This window comes from Tiliqua scincoides, chromosome 8, assembly GCF_035046505.1.
Source record: "Tiliqua scincoides isolate rTilSci1 chromosome 8, rTilSci1.hap2, whole genome shotgun sequence".
Taxonomy (NCBI): domain Eukaryota; kingdom Metazoa; phylum Chordata; class Lepidosauria; order Squamata; family Scincidae; genus Tiliqua; species Tiliqua scincoides.
This window is the reverse complement of record NC_089828.1, coordinates 58,574,604-58,594,010: the sequence shown is the minus strand read 5'-3', so window position 1 is coordinate 58,594,010 and position 19,407 is coordinate 58,574,604. Positions and strand designations below refer to the sequence as shown.

The 19,407-nt window shown below is 48.9% G+C and overlaps 2 protein-coding genes, 1 long non-coding RNA gene and 1 other non-coding gene across 4 annotated transcripts; 2 read left to right on the top strand and 2 right to left on the bottom strand.

Annotated features, from left to right (window-relative positions):
• Window positions 1-887: 887 nt before the first annotated feature.
• Window positions 888-8,230, bottom strand: LOC136659344 (schlafen family member 13-like). The gene is given in 6 exon segments (XM_066636481.1): window positions 888-1,737; window positions 3,706-4,405; window positions 5,257-5,376; window positions 7,077-7,840; window positions 7,842-8,018; window positions 8,082-8,230. Coding segments are annotated over 6 exon segments (2,760 nt in total).
• A 486-nt stretch (window positions 8,231-8,716) lies between these two features.
• LOC136658797 (uncharacterized) lies at window positions 8,717-16,612 on the top strand. The gene is made up of 3 exons (XR_010794804.1): window positions 8,717-8,819; window positions 13,034-13,141; window positions 15,106-16,612. It is a non-coding gene; the product is annotated as an uncharacterized lncRNA (long non-coding RNA).
• LOC136659603 (Z30 small nucleolar RNA) lies at window positions 11,512-11,608 on the top strand. The gene has a single exon (XR_010794869.1). It is a non-coding gene; the product is annotated as a Z30 small nucleolar RNA (small nucleolar RNA).
• On the bottom strand, window positions 13,480-19,106 carry PEX12 (peroxisomal biogenesis factor 12). Its single transcript, XM_066635672.1, has 4 exons — window positions 19,021-19,106; window positions 17,937-18,100; window positions 15,764-16,311; window positions 13,480-14,349 (listed from the first exon to the last, which is right to left on the bottom strand). The coding sequence occupies exons 2-4, from the start codon at window positions 18,060-18,062 to the stop codon at window positions 13,950-13,952; spliced, it is 1,074 nt and encodes a 357-aa protein (XP_066491769.1). The 5' UTR covers window positions 18,063-18,100; window positions 19,021-19,106; the 3' UTR covers window positions 13,480-13,949.
• Between the last annotated feature and the right edge of the window lie 301 nt (window positions 19,107-19,407).

Sequence of the window (19,407 nt, the reverse complement as noted above, 5' to 3'; positions counted from 1 at the left end):
GCAATTCCCATCACACCCCCCACCTCACCAGCCCTGGTTCCTCTTCATCTTCCACTCTGAAATGAAGGTTGCTCCATGCTAAAGTGCCATGTTTTCTTTCAGTTTGTCCAGGTTTAAGTCATTGCTCTCTTCCTGAGGTTCATCCACCTTCCTTCATTCTCAGAAGCTCTCTTTGATAATTTGGACAGAGGAAAAGGTCGCAATAGTGAAGGGCAGAGATCACAACAGTGGGAGGTAGTGCTTGCCAAGTGGGCAGAGAGGAAAGGTTGTATAAAGAAGTGCAACATGACTTGACAGGAAGCCTACAAAAACCTAGTCTTCTCTGTATCCGTCCTGTGCAGCTTCCTAAAGCCTGACAGTGCAATCTTATACTTAAGACAAAATCCTTTTGAATGGCACAGGATGTGGCAGAAGTCCTCAGCCGCCACCGTCACACCCTGGGCAACCCCAACAATGTTTAATGTTTTTTTCTCCTCACGGCCCACTGACCTCTGTGGTCTCCACCTCTTGATGACACGTCCAGCTTCTGGGAAACTCGTCTGGGTTTTGTGGCTCTGTTTCTAGGCCAGTATTCCTCAAACTGTGGGTCAGGACCCACTAGGTGGGTCATGAGCCAGTTTCAGGTGGGTTCCCATTCATTTCAATATTTTATTTTTAATACATTAGACTTGGTCTCCCATGGTATGTGACTGCATTTGGAGAACTGTGACAGACCTGTACTTTTAACAAGCTACTAAGTATATTCTTTAAACAATGATCGTCAATGGGACTTACTCCTGGGTAAGTGTGGGTAGGATTGCAGCCTAGGATTGTTAAAACTTTTCTTGCTTGATGATTGCACTTCTGGTCATGACATCACTTCTGGTGGGTCCTAACAGATTCTAATTCTAAACAGTGGGTGAGAACCACTGCATTAGGTTTTCCACATCTAACCCCAGCGGAGAAGAACTGTCTGTATCCTGATGTCGCTGATATAGCACATGAAGATGCAGGTTAGCTCTTGAAGCCAGGGAGAGCAAGAGATTGTGGGAGACTTCTACTTCGGCACTGACTGGATTGATACCAAACACAATGGGCTTCTCCAGGCCAGAAAAGCGACGAATGCTGTCCAGAACTATCTCGTCTCCTGGGTCCCCATGTGCTTTCACGAAATGCAAATTCATGCACAACTTTCTCATTTCCTGGGTAAGGAGCCTTTCAAAACTGTTGGCGGTTTCTTGTGTGCTACATAAAACTGCTATATCTTTCTTGGAGTATCCTATCTGCAGGTACTGCCAACACATTCCAGCCACATAACATGCAATATCTTGCCTGGACATATTTTTCTGTATATTACAAACACCTGATATGGTATGCCTACAATTTGACTCTTCCAGCAGCTCTCTCAGCACATGGTGAGGAATCCTTAGCTTTGCATTTTCTACAATCTTTTCCATCTCTTGTTTCATTATCTTATATATACTGGTGGCATTCCGGACTACTGTGGTGAGCCACTCCTGGGGATACTGGCTTTCTGGCAGAGGGAGACCAGTTTCAAAAGGATGGCTCATTTGAAAGTAGTCCAGAAAAATCCAGAGAATGCCAGGAGCACCACGCTGGACATTCTTTTTAGCTTTCTCATACCATGGGCCATGCTCCATCCGGAAATTCTGAGCTTCATCAACAACAATGTGCTTGATGTGTTGAAAACTTTTTAACATAAAAGTAGCTCTTGTCACTGCTTGGTACTTACGTCTCCTGAAAATTGAAGAAATGTTTTTTCAAGATTGAAAACTGGTTAGGTTTGAGCTGAAACACACACACACACACACACACAGCCATTTGTCCACAATTGTATGCTTCTGTTCTTGTGACTTCTTTTAACTCATGTGCCAGAGAAAATGACAGAGCGGAAATCATAGCTGACTGGTAATGGACCTATTCTGCATGCAGAAGGTTTCAGGTCCAAGTCTGACATTATCAGCTAACTGAACACCTGGGAAAGTCCCAGTTAGCAGACATTGAACTACGAAGGACTCAGTCTACCTCAATCCAAGACAGATTCCAAGAAGGTTTGGTGTAAAGTGCTTTCAATTTTCACGTGTGCCAAAAAGGATGGAAATGGGAACGTACTTAATGATAACTGCAAATAGAGAAGCTGCAATAAAGCGAGTGAAGAGGTGCAGCACCTCAGCACAACTCTCTTAAGAGCTGATGTGACTTTGGCCCATTCCTATAGAGTGCATGCTGGCTCACCACCGGCACACACTGCTGCAAACATGCCATAAGGCATGCCTGTGACTCCTACTACCAGCCCAGTGCCAGAGCTGGCCCAACATAAGCTCAGCAGGGGGAAGGTGTGGCAGAGGGAGTGGGATGGGACCACCGGAGCTCAGCTTTGCCAGATCCAATGCCTTGAGGTCTGATACGAGGTTTCTTGATTCTGTGCCGGCTATATAGCTGCCACAAAGTAGCCCCATTGCAGGGCTACTTTCCTTATGCAGTGGAAGGGAACTAATGTCCCCTTCTCCTGAGAGGCTGCTGGTGGTTGCCTGGTGAGCCCAGGATGCTGCAGCAGTCATTTTTGGCGCTAAGGCAGCCCCACATGCTGGGCAGCTCAGGATTGGGCAGTTATCTCTCAATGTCAACTTATTTGTGGGCAGTGAATATTAAGAAGGATCCAAAGGAAGCAAAACCCTGGTCATTGCTGCCCTTGGAACTTCTCATTGTTCAGAGAAGTGGCGTGCACAACAATACAGTAACAGCCTGAAAAAGCATCAGAAATGGCCCACAGGACCTGAACACTATCCCAGAGGTGACAGTGGAAGTGGCACAAGAGAAGGAAGCAAGGTGTCACTGAGGCATTTTGAGAACCGAAAGCAGGGAGAAGGGGTGTGTGTCTGTTTGTGAAGGTTGCATAGCCATGATACAGAAAGCCTCAATGGGAGGGGGGGGAGTGTAATTTAAGAGGAGGGGCCATGGCTCATTGGTAGAGTTTCGCATGCAGAAATTACCAGGTTCAGTCCTCAGGTAGGTTTGAACAAATTCCCACCTGAAGCTCTGCACAGCTGCTGACAAAACTGAAATAGGTGGACATCAAGGGGCGTACTCAGTACTTCCTGGTTGCAATGAGGCTTACACAACAATACAGTAAAAGTATTACACAACAATACAGTAACAGTATTACACAACAATACAGTAACAGCCTGAAAAAGCATCAGAAATGGCCCACAGGACCTGAACACTATCCCAGAGGTGACAGTGGAAGTGGCACAAGAGAAGGAAGCAAGGTGTCACTGAGGCATTTTGAGAACCGAAAGCAGGGAGAAGGGGTGTGTGTCTGTTTGTGAAGGTTGCATAGCCATGATACAGAAAGCCTCAATCGGGGGGGGGGGAGTGTAATTTAAGAGGAGAGGCCATGGCTCAGTGGTAGAGTTTCGCATGCAGAAATTACCAGGTTCAGTCCTCAGGTAGGTTTGAACAAATTCCCACCTGAAGCTCTGCACAGCTGCTGACAAAACTGAAATAGGTGGACATCATGGGGCATACTCAGTGCTTCCTGGTTGCAATGAGGCTTACAGGTTGGAGCAAAGAGTGCAGAAGGGATAAGCCAATTCAGGACAAGAAAAGAAAAGATGTGTCAACAAGCTTGTTCCCACAAACACCCTGAACTCATGAATTCAAGGCTGTTACAGTAGATAGGACAATGTCTCTCACATAACTCACCCCACAAAGTCCCGAAGTGGTCGATTCTCACAAATGTAAAGGATTTCACTAGATGTGCAATTAAACTCATTTTTGATTTTTTCCAGAATCTTCAAGGCTACAACCGTTTTCCCGCTTCCTGGCAAGCCATAGATAAACTGGTGTGGGATCTTCCTGAGGTTCTTGGAAAGCTTTTCATATTGTTCAGTGGTTAAAAGGTTAAGAAACTCAACCCCAAGCCGGTCACTTAAGACAGATGTAAAACCAAGCAGGACGATGACAACTGATCTCTGTAGGGAAGGCAGGTGTTCTTCCTGCAGACTGTAGGTATTGGGGTACCACACGTCCCCTGGATTGGCATCACCACAGAGACAGAGGATCCTTGGGATGACACAGATCTTTTGGGAGTATCCACCGGTGTTTACCAACTTGTGCTTCAGCTGCTTCGCTGTGCGCCTTGAATGTTCGCACACATCAGCCGTAGGAGCCTTGGTGACACTGAAGAGAAGAACAGGGCTTCCGGCAGCTATCAAGACGGCATCACATATGATATCTTGGTTCTTGGGCAGTCCGATGTCCACAGCCCAGCTTTGGGAAAACATCAATGTCCCTTGGACTGGTGGCTGGATTTTGCTCTCCATTAAGTCCTTCAGTTGCGGATACTCACAGAACAGCTGGTCGCAGAGGGCTTTTGGGATGAATCCAACCCTGTCTGGGGTGGCTAAAAGAGCCAGGAAAAACAGAAGATAATGGAAGAGAGGAGAGTTCAGTGCTAGTATATAAGCACCTTTCCCTCTCCACTCAATCTCCAGGGTTGGCCGTTCATTCCACCAGGCACAGAAAACTGCCTTATGCCAAGCAAGTCAGATCGTGGGCAAGTTTAAGCCAGCCTTGTACACCCTGGCTGGCAGCAGCTCTCCAGGGTCTGAGGCAGTGAGATACTTTTCCCAGCCCTGCTTCCAAAGGTCACTTCAACTGGAGAGGCCAAGAGCAAAACAAGCACTCTAACCTTGGACCCTCCCCTGGTTCAAGTTAAGTGTCACACTGAGAGGAGGACCAGTGCTGCAGCGTGGACAAGAACTGCACTGCACATCCGCTGCCTTCAACCAGCAGGAACACTAACAGAGCCCAAGAGGGTGAAGAAAGTTCAACACCCTGCATTGTTTTAAACTGTTTTTAACTATTTTTATTGTAAACCACTTTGAGCTCCTGGAAAAGCAGTATATAAATCTGTTTAATCAATCAAGTGCTGATGCTGAAGACACTCCAGCCCTCCACTCTCCTCTCCTCCACACATCCCCTTCTGTTCCATTTTCCTCTTCCCTCTCCAATTGGAGGAGGAGGGGGAGGAACAGGGGAGGTGAGTGGGCAGGCAGATGTTGGGGCCCCTATTAAGCCACTGCCGAAGGCAATCGCCTCAGTTATCCTCATCCATACATGAGAAGACTAAAGTGTGAACAAAGCTTTCAGCAGTTACAGGTTAGAATTTGCCTTTGGGTTTGGCCAGTGCTCTCCTACTTGGCTCCAAAATTCTAATTTAAAAAAAAAATTAAAAGAATCAAAAGGCTGTACCTGGAAAGAGATATTTCTGCAAGCTGTTAAGATCTGGGACTGAATAGACAGGTTTGACCAATGGAGGCCCGTCCAAGAGACTCAGCACTCTCGTGAAATCGTCAGCCAGGTTGGAAAGGTCTGGGTAACAAAGGAAAGGTTGTTCATTTAGAAAGAGCAACATTATTCTTCTCAACCAACCCATCTCCTGGTGCTATCCCAGTAGCTCCTGATCCTGCCTTCCTCATGAATGTGCAGGCCAAACTGGTCTTCACTGAACATCTGCCAGTCACAAGGTGTTTCACACTGTCAGGAACAAAAACGCAGGGCTCAGTTCCTCAGTTCAGTAAGACCTTTATTGGCATAAAATACAGAGAAAGAACAAAACAAAACAAAAATATACAAAGACAACACAACATAAACATCAGTCTTTTCCTCACATACTGCCCAGAGTTCCAGAGCTCTGCCTGGCAATTACCCCAGATAGAAAGGAAGCGACCCTATCAAGGGTCTCAGAGTCAGGTGTGGAAAGGAGAGACTGAAGCATGATTGAGTCCTCCCAGCCCTGCATCCTAGTTAGCAAAGGGCCTAGATATTTCTTGCGTAAAACGTCATGAAGTGGGCAGTAGAAAAGGGTATGTGTTATGGTCTCAATACAACCCCTACCACACTTGCATTTCCTCTCCGAGTAGGGAATACCACTGAACCTGCCCGATAACACGGCTGATGGAAGAGCATTACATCTTGCAAGTGTGAATGCTCTCCGAGCCTGTGGGCACTCCAGGTGATAAAAGAAGGAGGCCGGTTTCCCAAAACTGATTGGAACATGGAGATAGAGTGGAGAGCATGTGGTTCTGGCGGCACTTAACAGCTCTTGTTGTTCAATATCAAGAATTCTTTCTTTGACGATTCTGCAAGCAGCATCACAACCAATCATGCAGTGTCCAGCCCTATTGACTTGAGTTTGGTTAGAAGATCAGTGATCTCTAATGGCAGGACTGAATCCGACAATAATTGGTGCATTAGACCAGAGGAGGAAGGGTTAAATAAAATCCTAAACCAAAATTTCAGTAATCTTAGCCAAGCAGTCGTCTTTAGCCGAATTAACCCCACCTCGAGACACAGAACCGAGTAGGGAACGCACCTGGGCAAACCCAAAATCTTCCGCAGAAAGGAGGCTTGAATGCGTTCTAATGGTTGGTTAATAGCCTTATACCAGATGGGAGAGCCATAAAGAACCAGGGAAAGAACCTTTCCCTTAAACGCCTCCAGAGTGGCTGGAACATAACCATTGCCGCAGGTAAAAAAGAAACGGGAAATAGCTGAGGACGCTAGTTTGGATGCGTTCTGCACTGCCTTACGATGAAAAGCCCAAGTGAGCCGGCTCAGTTCCTCAATATCGCTTCTGCCCTGCCCTGGAAGCCCTGCCCCCACAACTCCAACTGGGTTGGATGCATCGATTGAGCTGCCTGTAGTTGCATTATTGAAGGGAACAGGCCACATGGGTACTTCTGGTCCCAGACAATCAGTGTCATTTCACTTTCCTTGGCAAGTCTTGTGTCTTTTCTGCAAAGCAGAATTAAGAGATTTAAGAACAGCTACAGATACCCGAAAATAAACCACTTTTTGATGTAAACCCGTTTACATCATTAGCAATGATATTTTAATTACCCTTTTCATCTCACCTTCCTCCCCAATGTTTAGGCAGACCCCTCCCTTGTCTACTGCTAGGGAGTTCCCTGTGGACTATCAGAGGAATGGAAGCTTGACCCAAACCCCCACCACCACCACACTCAGAACAGGCAGGCTTCAACTGAGAAAGCCACATCTCTCTAACAGACCTGGGTCTTCCGCTGTCATCAGCTCCATCCATCTATCGACCATCAGTCTCTCCACACGATCAGCTTCCACAATCCATGAGTCTGGGACACTCTGAAAAACCACACCAGAGAAAGGCTCAAATCTCACAGCAAAGACGTGGCCCCGGCTTTCTCCATCTTCATCTTGAACAGGAAAGGACTTAAATTCAAAGATGACTTTTTCTCCAGACGGACAGAAATGAAAATGGGGCAGACGCTCGATGATTGCACCAACAGCCTCTTCCAGCTGAACAGGATCTACACTTCTGCATCCAACAACTTTCCGAGAATCTTCCACACCAAAAATTAAACAGCCCCCTTCTGCATTTGCAAAAGCAGAGGCATAGCGAGGGAGAATCCTGCCCACAAATGCCAAGCTGTCCTCATCTCTTGGGAAGGCTTTAAACTCAACAGTGTCTGACTCAGCAAAATCCAGGATCTCTTCAAATTCTAACTGGTCTCGTCTGAAAAATTTTGCAGCTGGCCTATGAACAGCTTCCTCCCCTTCCAGACTAGCCTGACGTGAAGTCTCTTGGTCATCACTATGACGAGCCCTCTTGGCTGCTGGTCTTCCCGTGTCCACAGAACCTCTCTTAGCAACATATTTTTTCATCTGAAAAAGCTCCACAGCATTTTTAGGTTTTGTTTCCACAGCACTGCTACCAGACCGCTCATACAGGCCCGTGGTCAGGCTGCAAACACGAGGGAACAAGTTTTCACTGCTCCACGTCTTAACAAAAATCCATGTCAGAATTTTTCTGCTCATAGTCAAAAAACAAAGAGGACCTTCGATCCTGAATTAATTTCCGAAAGCTGTTTTCTATTTTTGTTCCAATCCCATTTTCTTCAAGGGAATACTCTTCATTCTCAATCTCAGCTCTAATCACACCTCCTCCGGAGTTCAGCAGGGCACAGGCTGCGCAAGTCAGATTATTTATTTGATACTCGAGTTTCTTGTTTCGTTCTTTTCCCAAATCCTTGTAGGATTTTGAAGACTGTCCCTTCTTGTTCGTTGTTTCAGGGCATTTAATCTTTTGGTTTGCATTCAAACCAAACTTGACTTTCCCCACGTTGATCACATTCTCTGCATAACTGGATTCTGTGTCAAGGCACAGCTGAGGCTCTTCCTGAACCATCTTCCACCTGGTCCAGCAAGGGAGGAACTGAAAGGAAACAATCAATGTATCAGTGAGAGTAAGAACAGAAGAGTCCTGCTGGACCAGCCTGCCAGGACCCCGCAGACACGGCCAAGCCACCTCTTCCTTCCTTCCTTCCTTCAGCGCACCAGCTCCGACTGCACCTCACACTTTTGACTGTGCCTCAGACTTTCGATTTACCGCCAGCAGGCTAAGTTCCCGCAGGAGGCGTGGCCAGGCCTCTGCCGCTTCCCATTGGAGCGGGGTCGCGCATGCGCAGAGGAGCCGGCACTGCCCTGCACTCTTCGCATCCCCCTCTCTTCGGAGGGGGGCGGAGAGGACCGCCTCCGCGGCTCATCGGAAATGTGCCTGGTTCATTCGGTTAGTCACGTGCGCAGCTTCGGGGGCCGTGATTGGCTGGAAGGGAGAGCGGGCAGAAGCCGCCGCGGCCATGCTGCTTTTGGTCTTCAGTCCATCCAAGATGGCGGCGGAGCTCCCAGGTCAGTGTGGGAGGCAGGCGGGCCCGCCCGCCCCGGGGGGGAGCCCACGAGGAGGTCGCCTGGCCCTTTCTCCCCAGCAAACGGGTCAGGTACGCTGCTCCTGTACCGGGAGGCTCCACTGGTGGGGAGGGGGCTTCCCAAGGCCAACAGGCCTGGCCTGCATGAGGCTGCCACCCTATCAACACTTGCCTGGGAGTAAGCCCCATTGACTTCAATAGGACCTACTTCTGAGTAGACCTGCCTAGGGTGGGGCTCTGAGTCTCTCCCCAGCATTGGCCAGGCAGGGGCTTCTGGGGACAGCCCCATCCTGTGCATGTCTACTCAGAAGTAAGTCCCACTGTAGCCTGTAGGGTTTACTCCCAGGAAAGTGTGAAGAGGATGGCAGCCTTAAGAACATAAGAACAGCCCCACTGGATCAGGCCATAGGCCCATCTAGTCCAGCTTCCTGTATCTCACAGCGGCCCACCAAATGCCCCAGGGAGCACACCAGATAACAAGAGACCTCATCCTGGTGCCCTCCCTTGCATCTGGCATTCTGACATAGCCCATTTCTAAAATCAGGAGGTTGCACATACACATCATGGCCTGTAACCTGTAATGGATTTTTCCTCCAGAAACTTGTCCAATCCCCTTTTAAAGGTGTCCAGGCTAGACGCCATCACCACATCCTGTGGCAAGGAGTTCCACAGACCAACCACACACTGAGTAAAGAAATATTTTCTTTTGTCTGCCCTAACTCTCCCAACACTCAATTTTAGTGGATGTCCCCTGGCTCTGGTGTTATGTGAGAGTGTAAAGAGCATCTCCCTATCCACTCTGTCCATCCCCTGCATAATTTTGTATGTCTCAATCATGTCCCCCCCAGGCACCTCTTTTCTAGGCTGAAGAGGCCCAAACGCCATAGCCTTTCCTCATAAGGAAGGTGCCCCAGCCCCATAATCATCTTAGTCACTCTGTTTTGCACCTTTTCCATTTCTACTATGTCTTTTTTGAGATGTGGCAACCAGAACTGGACACAATACTCCAGGTATGGCCTTACCATCGATTTGTACAACGGCATTATAATATTAGCCGTTTTGTTCTCAATACCCTTCCTAATGATCCCAAGCATAGAATTGACCTTCTTCACTGCCGCCGCACATGGGGTCGACATTCATCGACCTGTCCACCACCACCCCAAGATCTCTCCTGATCTGTCAGAGACAGCTCAGAACCCATCAGCCTATATGTAAAGTTTTGATTTTTTGCCCCAATGTGTATGACTTTACACTTACTGACATTGAAGTGCATCTGCCATTTTGCTGCCCATTCTGCCAGTCTGGAGAGATCCTTCTGGAGCTCCTCACAATCACTTCTGGTCTTTACCACTTGGAAAAGTTTGGTGTCGTCTGCAAACTTAGCCACCTCACTGCTCAACCCTGTCTCCAGGTCATTTATGAAGAGGTTGAAAAGCACCGGTCCCAGGACAGATCCTTGGGGCACACCGCTTTTCACTTCTCTCCATTGTGAAAATTGCCCATTGACACCCACTCTCTGTTTTCTGGCCTTCAACCAGTTCTCAATCATGAGAGGACCTGTCCTCTAATTCCCTGACTGTGGAGTTTTTTCAGTAGCCTTTGGTGAGGGACCGTGTTGAACACCTTCTGAAAGTCCAGATATATAATGTCCATGGGTTCTCCCGCATCCACATGTCTGTTGACCTTTTCAAAGAATTCTATAAGGTTCGTGAGGCAAGACTTACCCTTACAGAAGCCAGGCTGATTCTCCCTCAGCAAGGCCTGTTCGTCTATGTTCGCCTTCCCCACCCCCAGCACCTGACAGTCACAGGTCAAGTGCTCCTGGACAGGGAGGCTCTACTCTGGGCTCCTCTAGGCCAGTCCTTCATAGCAATTCTTTCAAAGGTGCATTAACATATGTGCCAATTACATGTGCCCTGCCTTCTTCCATGGAGGAAATCAGGGCAGCAAATAGAGTAGTCTGTATATACCAGGGACATGCGGTGGGTGGGGAGGCAGGGGAGGCAGAGCCTCCCTATTGGAGCACTTTGAGAAGTACCACCACTGCTGCTGTGTGAGGTGCTCAAGCGCACTCAACCCTTGCGCTTGCACATGGCATGAGTGTGCTCAAGCATCTCACACAGCAGCAGAGGTGGTGCTTTTCAAAGGGCTCCAGTAGGGAGGCTCTGCCTCACCTGCCTCCCTACCCACCACACATGAGGCACAGGCTGGTGAGGCAGAGCCTCCCCACTGGAGTCCTTCGAAAAGGCACTGCTCTGCGCATGGGTTGTGAATGCTTGCACACCTCACGCAGCAGCAGTGCTTTTCAAAGGACTTGAGTGGGGCATTTCTGCCTCACCTGCCTCCCCACCCACCACACATCCTTGGTATATACTGTACACACAGAAGAGACAAAATTGCACATGTCTAATGCAGGCATACACCGTCGATGCAAGAACATGACTATTAGATGGCAGGGAGAGGGGCAGCATATAGAGTTCCCAGATAGTTTATATATACCATACACACACAGACAAAATTGCAGGTGTTCCACTGTGGGAAACAGCATGCAATGCTGGGCCAGTCCATCAACCAGCTTCTGGCGTCCTTTCTGTGCTGGCTAGGCTGGCTAAAGGGCCTGGCCATGGGTGGCGCAGGAGGAAAAGTGCCAGGCTGACTGTAGGAGGAGACCCAGCTCAAGATTCATGTACCCCTGGCACAGTGCAGCCAATAACTGTGGGTGTGCATTGTCCTCCAAAGAGGGGTTCTTTGTAGAATGTGCCAGAAGCAATGATGAACGAAGTATAGTCTGAACTGGTATTGTCAGGACTTTGGTCCTAGCTCTGACCAGGGCATGATCACGTAATCTTCTCTCTGAGCGGATTCTGGCCATCTCTATGCAGGTGAACCTCTCCCGGTTTCTGAATTCTAGTGTTTGTGAAAACTTACATTCTTTATCCCACCCTCTATAAGAACAATCTGACCCTCTTTTTGCCCGGGGGGGTGGGGGTGGGGGGTTCAGCTTGACCTTGGGGACATGCTACGGTGACATCGAGGTTAGATTATTGTAACGCGCTTTATGTGGGGCTGCCCCTGAAGACGGTTCGGAAACTGCAATTAGTGCAGAATGCGGCGGCCCGTGTGGTCACTGGAGCTAGGCGGTTTGACTCTGTCAGCCCGCTTCTCCGGGGGCTACATTGGCTGCCCATTCGTTTCCGGGCCCAATTCAAGGTGCTGGTTTTGACCTTTAAAGCCCTATACTGCTCTGGGCCAGGTTATCTTAGAGATCGCCTACTCCCGTACAATCCGGCTCGTCCTCTCAGGTCATCAGAGAAGGCCTTTTTACAAGTGCCGCCGCCTAAGGAGGTACGTGGGGCGGCGGCAAGAAATAGGGCCTTTTCAGTAGTGGCACCAACGTTGTGGAACTCCCTTCCCCTTGACTTGAGAATGGTTCCCTCTCTTGAGTCCTTTCAGCGAGGCCTGAAGACCTTGTTGTTTAACCAAGCCTTCTGACGTTCTGGCCTTTTTAACATCTTTTATATATCTTTTAGTTGCTTTTTTACAGGCCTGATTCCTCTAAGAACTGCTGTTTTATGCTCTTTTATTCTGACTCTTCTGACTACTGTTTTTATGGGTTCTGCTAATGTGTTTTTTAATATGTTTTTATCTGTGAAATTATGTTTTAATTTGTTTTATATGTTGTTAGCCGCCCTGGGTTCCTTTTTGGGAGAAGGGCGGGATAAAAATAAAGTTTTTATTATTATTATTATTATTATTATTATTATTAGAATCACAGTTGCAGTTGCAAAGTTTTGAGAATGTGTACAGAAAACAGAAGTTTATCATATCTGTAGAAATACTGAGGAAGTGACCCTTTTTATTCTGAGTATAGCAGTTTATTACCTGTGCTAATGTTTTTCTTCCAACGATACCTCGGTCTGTGCAGCTGGGCATATAGGCACCCACTGTGCCTCCCAACACCCTCTGAACACTGCCTAGATATAACATCATTCCAAGGTATCTTTGGCCCCTTGAAAGACTGACAAATTCCAGAGGGATTGTGCTGTTGCTTTGTTGGAGCAAAAGCTACAAAATGTCTGCAGGCAGGCAAAGCAGAATCTTCCATGGGCCAAGAATAGAAATCCCTGGCATGCTACCCCCCACATGGCAGGCTTGGCTGCCCCTGTTTAGACAGGACCCCACACAGATAAATCTGTCAGGTAAAGTTTTTGCACACATGCAGTGTAGCATCTAATTCTGGTCTAAGAGCCTAATCTCCTTTGTTTCTCAAACTCCATTTTCCACAGGAGCCACATTCTAGACTGCAGCAGCCCCAGAACAGAACCAGCAAGGGAGGAGCATAGTAGAAGCTTTGGTTGCCCCCTGCTCTGACATGAAGTCTTCCAGGTCAGAAGGTGTGTTGAGCTTCTTTTCACATTTCTTTTATTTGGTGGAAAAGGGAAGCTGGAGAGGAGCTCTGCTCTTATGCTGCCATCTAGTGTCTATCAATGAGGACACCTTTCAGGGAGAAAATTCTCAAGCCTGGCAAGTTGGCGCTAAACTGGGTTCTCATTCTCCAAGGTCCCAAATCTGCAGTTAATAATTTGGTGAAAAAGACTGCCTGTTAGGAAGAATGAGAGGGAGGTGGTGGGCAGAATTCCAGACTGCACTGATTCTCTGGATGCTCCACCCACATAAAAACTCCTTGCATGTAGAGAGCCAGCATACAAGAGAAAGGACAGTGTTGGAACTCTTTTTCTGATGTGCCAGTTTAATATATGCGGGGAGCTCCTCTGATCTTAACAACATTACAATCCTCCAGTCACATTTGCAACCAGAATTCCGCCCCTTCATTCAGGGGGGAATGCAGTGAATGGCTTGGAGGAGCCCAGGTGCATGATAGATGTGTGAAAAGCAGACAGGAGCTACTGCTGAGAACTTGGAAGATTCTCATTAGATAACTACAGTAGAGATGCTTTGGCACTCTCAAAGAGAGGGGGGAAATGCACTCAGCTAATCTTCCTTGCTCCTCAAGATAATTAGCAGACTAGGGAATTCTGAGATGCTTTTCATGTGGTGAACATAATGTATAGCCAGGGTCCTAGAGGCCAAGGACTCTGGAAATCAAGAGTCATGGCATGCCTTTGAGCTGTGCAGCCACATGGCAGTCAGCACTGGAAAACTCCACATCTCAAGTCCAAAGAGGGAAACTGGGAGCCCCCTTCAGCTTTCTGGTGTGTACAGCTTCACCAGGTGCTGAAGTTCTGTAGCGTAGCCAGTGACTGGACATCGTTGGCAACTCTTCACATAGCTGTAGGCGCAGCGATAGCAGAACACAAAGCCCGAGGTGGAGAGGGCCGTGTCATTGACCCGAATCTTGCGGCACAGTGGGCAGACAGTCTTGAGCCTGGGCAAGAGCAGGGAGTCCGTCCCATGGTCGAGGTGCACAGGTGGTGGCGGGGCAGGCAGGGCAGTCAAAGTCTTGATGGTCTCCTGGTTTTCAGACGAGTACCACCATTCCAGGAACTGGAGAAAGAAGACTCCCACAGAGAGGCCAGTGGAGAGGGAGATGGCCAGGCCACCCAAGACCTTCTTTGCTGCCAATTGCACCCTCTCTGTCATGCTGCAGGAAGGAGACAGACATAGAACAGCATTAACAGACTGATACAGAATGCTTGCTCCCCTTCACTTAAAGAAAAGTCATGTAGCCCAGCTTAATGATTCTGGGACACTCTCAAGCAGAGCAGCTCTTCATTTAATGTAACAGGTTCAAACGCATCCAAGTGCTCATAGTTACCACTAAACAATGGAAGGGTGTGTGTGAGGAGAAAGCACTGCTGGGGTGATGGCTTCAGCCCCAGGTGTGTGTGCTGGTTTGAATTGGCTTATGTGGTGAAGCAGAGTGCAAGACCCAGTTTGGGGGGGGGGGGAGAGTGATAATGCTTGGGAAAAAAGTCAGTTTGTTTATAAGAACTCAAAAAAACTTACATTTTTCACTCGAAATAAGTTCGTGCAGGCGGAATGGCAATTTTTTGCTACCTAAATACAGCCACACTAAAAATCTTGATTTCTCCATTGTTTTCTATGGCGAACTCCCACTTCCATTCTGGGGCAGAACAAAACTTTAGTGTTCAAAGAGAACCTGGCAGCTCTTTTCTCGGAGACAAAGAAGTTTGTTACTCTGGCATTTTCCTTAACTGGTTCTAACACATTCCATTTCCTTAATTAGTTCAGAACATGTTTCCTTAACTGGTTCAAATGCATCTCTCTGTGGGTGATATACGAGGCCCTATTCTAGCTATGCTAGTTTTGCACATAGTGTTTTACACCTTGTGGTGTCCTTGCTGTATTTAATGACTGTATCTCTGGTTTTCTGTAGTGCTGAGACTTCTTAGCATACAAACAAACCTACCAGCACCGAGATGTACGGAGACGCTGTTTGTGGACTGGTTAGGAGAGGCTGGTGGTGAAGAGGCTGGGACCCCCTCAGCCTGACTTTGATGACTGAGCATCAGTGTGTCAAACAAAAGAGCCAACCATACTTTTGAAGATCTAACCAAATCTGGTACAAAAAGAACCTGTGGCTTTTGGACTGGCCAGAGAGAAAAACTTCAAGTTTGGAGGTGAAATGAGCTAGATCAGGACAATCCAACTTTCACCACTAGGGGGGCCGCAGTACCCTGGCCCCAACCTCAAGGGCACAAATGGATTTGGCAGGATCCAGCAGTGGGCTTCTCACATTTTGACATGTCCATCTTGGTCTCCCGGGTCCTTTAGCACTCCTCTACCAATGCACAAGGCTGTTATTATTATGGAAAAGCATATCCTGCTTTCCAACAAAGAGGTTTACATAGTAAAAAAAGGTGATAAGCAGCTCCCCCATCCCCAGAGGGCTCACAATCTAAAAATGGATGCTAGAGAAACCCAGCAAACAGCTACTGGACAGCTGCTGTCCTCCTGCATCAAGGAGAACCCCCCCCCCCGAGCCTGTGGCTTTGCTGTTTCTTGTGCCGCTTGCAAGATCTCCTTCAACTCACCTGCTGGACAGTTTTGGTGCTGTTCCCCTCCCCATTAGTTTCCTTTCCAAAGCGTGCAGGTCCTCTGCCGTGAGCCGGACCAAGCGCACTCCTGCAAGCCTCAGCAGGGGTGAGTGGTGCCAGGCCTTCCCCAGGATGTAGCAGAGCTGCTGGGCTAGAAACCAACCCTCCCAGGCAAGGGTCACAAAAGGGTAGGCTGCCAGGAATGCTCTGTAGAAACGCTTCCAGAAGGAGGATGGAGGGTGGATGGAATAGTCATCCTCTTCCCGCAGGCGGGAGACGAGCTTCTCTAGTTTGGCTCTCAGGTACGGAGCAAGGACCAGGAAGCCGAGGGATTTCCAGTGGTGCTTCTGCGGCAGCCCAGCGGTGGCCAGCCGCCCTCTGCCACCTCTCAAGGCAACCCTCTTCAAGCCATAGAAGTTTTCGGAAAAAGAGGCGCTGCACCTGGACAGGCAGTAGTGCTGCAGCAGCAGATCCAGGAGGGTGAAGCTTTCATCAAACCAGCGCCAGAGGAATCCGTAACGAGCAGGGTTGGATTCGGCCAGCACCTAGTGCCACAGGAGACAAAGGAGGACAGAGTCAACACTGGGCACAACCAGGCAAAGGGCTGGGGCCTCCCCGTCCCTGATGTTTTGGCTGGAAGAGAGAGAAGCAGGAAGTGGCTGGGCTTCTCCAGGGTAGCAGGTGGATCAAGAAATGCCATTCCTGTGGTGATCCATGGAGCTCCTTCTCTCTTCTAGGACTTTTCTATTCCAGCAGAAAAGGTTTTGTGATCTTCAATGATGGCTGAATTGCCTTATTCTGCTTTGTTTTAAGGTGACATTTAAGTTATTTATTAAATTGCATTTTGGATTGTGTTTATACTGTGAACCCATTTTATTGCCATGTTTTAGAAAGCCAGGAAATCTACAATGTGGTCTGGCTGCCAGCTGATTGCTAGTTTATTTAGCTCACACTTTCGTGCTATCCAGGGTGCACCACGAGGAGGCGAACTAGCATCATACCCCAACAACCCACTTTTACCAGTACATGCCAATCTTCCTCATCTATCAATTGGTACGCTTAAATCCGGGACATAAAATAACAAAATGTAGCACAACAATTAGCGAAAGCTATAAAACCGTCTGTACTCTCAAATCTGTGTTCTGGAAATGATGTTTTCATTTCAAATGCCTTAAGAGGTCTTCCCCAATGACCATCCCCCTACACAAAACCCATTATCTCCACTTTCAACCCAATCTGCTTTGGACCAACCCACTACCCCTCCCCAAATACATACAGCACTCCAGCGCGCTACTCCCCCCATCTTGTCACACACCTACCTTTCGGAAATTATTATTCTCCCTGCAACTCCACATAGCACATTTCTATTGGAAAAAAACTCCTTCCACACCAGACAGATGTTGCCCCTTCTCATAGTGGCACTCTTAGAACTATTCCTGTATACACCTTTTTGACCCTCTCCCTTAGACCAGTGGTTCCCAAACTTACCTGGGTCACAACGTTCCCACAGGCTCTTCTTCCCAGCTCTGCCAGGCACCACAATCTTGGAAGATCTTGCAAGATGGTGGCATATTGTAGGAGGGGCCACCATCCCTGTGAGTGTGCCACAATGTCTTAAGTCGTTGCGACGCACAGTTTGGGAACCTCTGCCTTGCATTGTCACCCTCAGTCTGGCCCAATACATTGGCATGACACATACTCCTAACCCACCTATGCCCAATTCTCCCCCACAGGCAGGATAACTGCACAGTGTGCTCCATGACAAATATGTATATGTGTGTATAAACAAGTGGCTGAATCAGAAAGCAGCTTCACATCAGGCCATGTGGCTTGTGCTGTTTCCTTTTGACTAGCTGTTGCTCTCCAAGGTCTCAGGCAGAGAGAGACCTTTCCCAGACCCCCTCCCTGAAATCTTTTAAGAGTAGCTAGGGATTGGTCTTCTGCATGCAAGGCACATGCTTTCCCCCACTGTCTGTTTGGACAAGCCAAGTGTTTCCTAGCCCTGCTCAAACAGGTCCTTCTGGTTGCAGGTGCCAAGGACTCAACACCTTCTGCATTCAAAGCAGGTAGTTTCCCACTGTACTGTCTCTCTTCTCTGATCCCACCCACAACTGCAGGGAAGTAGCAATGGTCCAGCTACTGCCATGCCCTTGTGGGACATTCTGCTTACCTTTGCAACGTGCTGAAGTGCTGGTCTCACAGCAGACATCAGGCTTTCTTGGGCCACAACCTCAAAGATGGACGGCCTGTCCTCAGGAGCAGAAGCAGCAGTGAGGTGAGCCCCACGTTCTGCCATGGCTACTCCCTAGAGGAAGAATCTGGACTCTGTGAAACCTGTCAATCAAACAGAACTTATCAAAATCAATCAAAAAACCGCTTTTCTAGTCAGAAGGCTGCAGGGAGACATTAGGGCTCTTTGGCTTTCCGCTTGTAATCTGTTAGTCCTTACGGTATGTTGGCTCCCAGTTTCAGATTTAAGTGGCTAGTTGTCAAGGTGGCAATCGCCCTGTCCAAACTTTGTTGCCGTTTCCAACACAATCAAGCCAGACATAGCAAAACCATGTGTTGCTTGTGAAGGACACACAAGGCATGAATCCAGTGAAGCGGTCTTTAGTCCCAAGTGTTTTACTCTTGGTAAATCTTCTGTGTGGGATTCCTTCCTCACAAGCTCAGACCCTACAGGATGACACTGTTTGGCTGTCAGGAGTCAAGAACGCCAGACATAGCTCCAATTTCTCTCTCTAGGATGCAACTCAAGGGTGCGTCCGGGGGGGTCGCCAGACTGTCTCCCACACTGAGGCACTGACAAGACCAAACTGCCTGGCCCATCACACACCTGCAGCCCTCCCTCTGTGCTCCTGTGATAGGGGCACCTCCTCCCCACCCTCCCCTCCCAGCACTCAGCATACAACATCCTACCTCCTGGGTGAGGTGGGGGGCTGAGGGGGCTCGGAACTGCTCGTCTCCCCCAGGATGGGCTGCCCTGTACCTTGGGCCCTAACAGAGTGCAGCACAGACCCAGGTCCGAATCTCCCCTTGAACTCAAAGCCCATCCTGTGACCCTGGGCCAGTTGACCTCTCTGAGCCTGGCCTACCTCGCAGGGCTGTTGTGAGGCTGAATGGGAGCAAGATTCCCCCGCCTCCCTGAGCCTGGCCTATCTCGCAGGGCTGTTGTGAGGCTGAATAGCTGAACTCGAACCCCCCCCCCATTCCGGGGGGATGAGCAGATCCCTCCTGAGGCCCTGCCCACCCACCTGGGCCGCTCCTGCTCTTCCAGCCCCTGAAACACCTCGCAGAGCTGTGCCAGGTTAGACGGTCCACCCAGGGCAAGTCTTCCGGTCAAACCCGGAAGTGAGATATGGCAGCTCTCTATCCTTTGCGAGCTCTGTGGTCAGAAGGTTCTTTCCCTGTTTCCGGTTCGGCGCCGAAAGTGGCCGGCAGGCAGCACGGCGGACTCCATGGTCTGTGGACGCTCTGGGCGGGAAGGCGTGGCGGGCGTCCATGGTCGGTCCTCCGAGACAGCCTGGCTTCCGGTCGCCTCCCCATCCTCGACCGTTGTTGAGCCGCCGCCATCCTCCGCCCTTCTCCCCCAGGGGCCCCCGGAGCCGCCTCTCAGGTGAGCGGCAGCGCAGGAGGCGGCA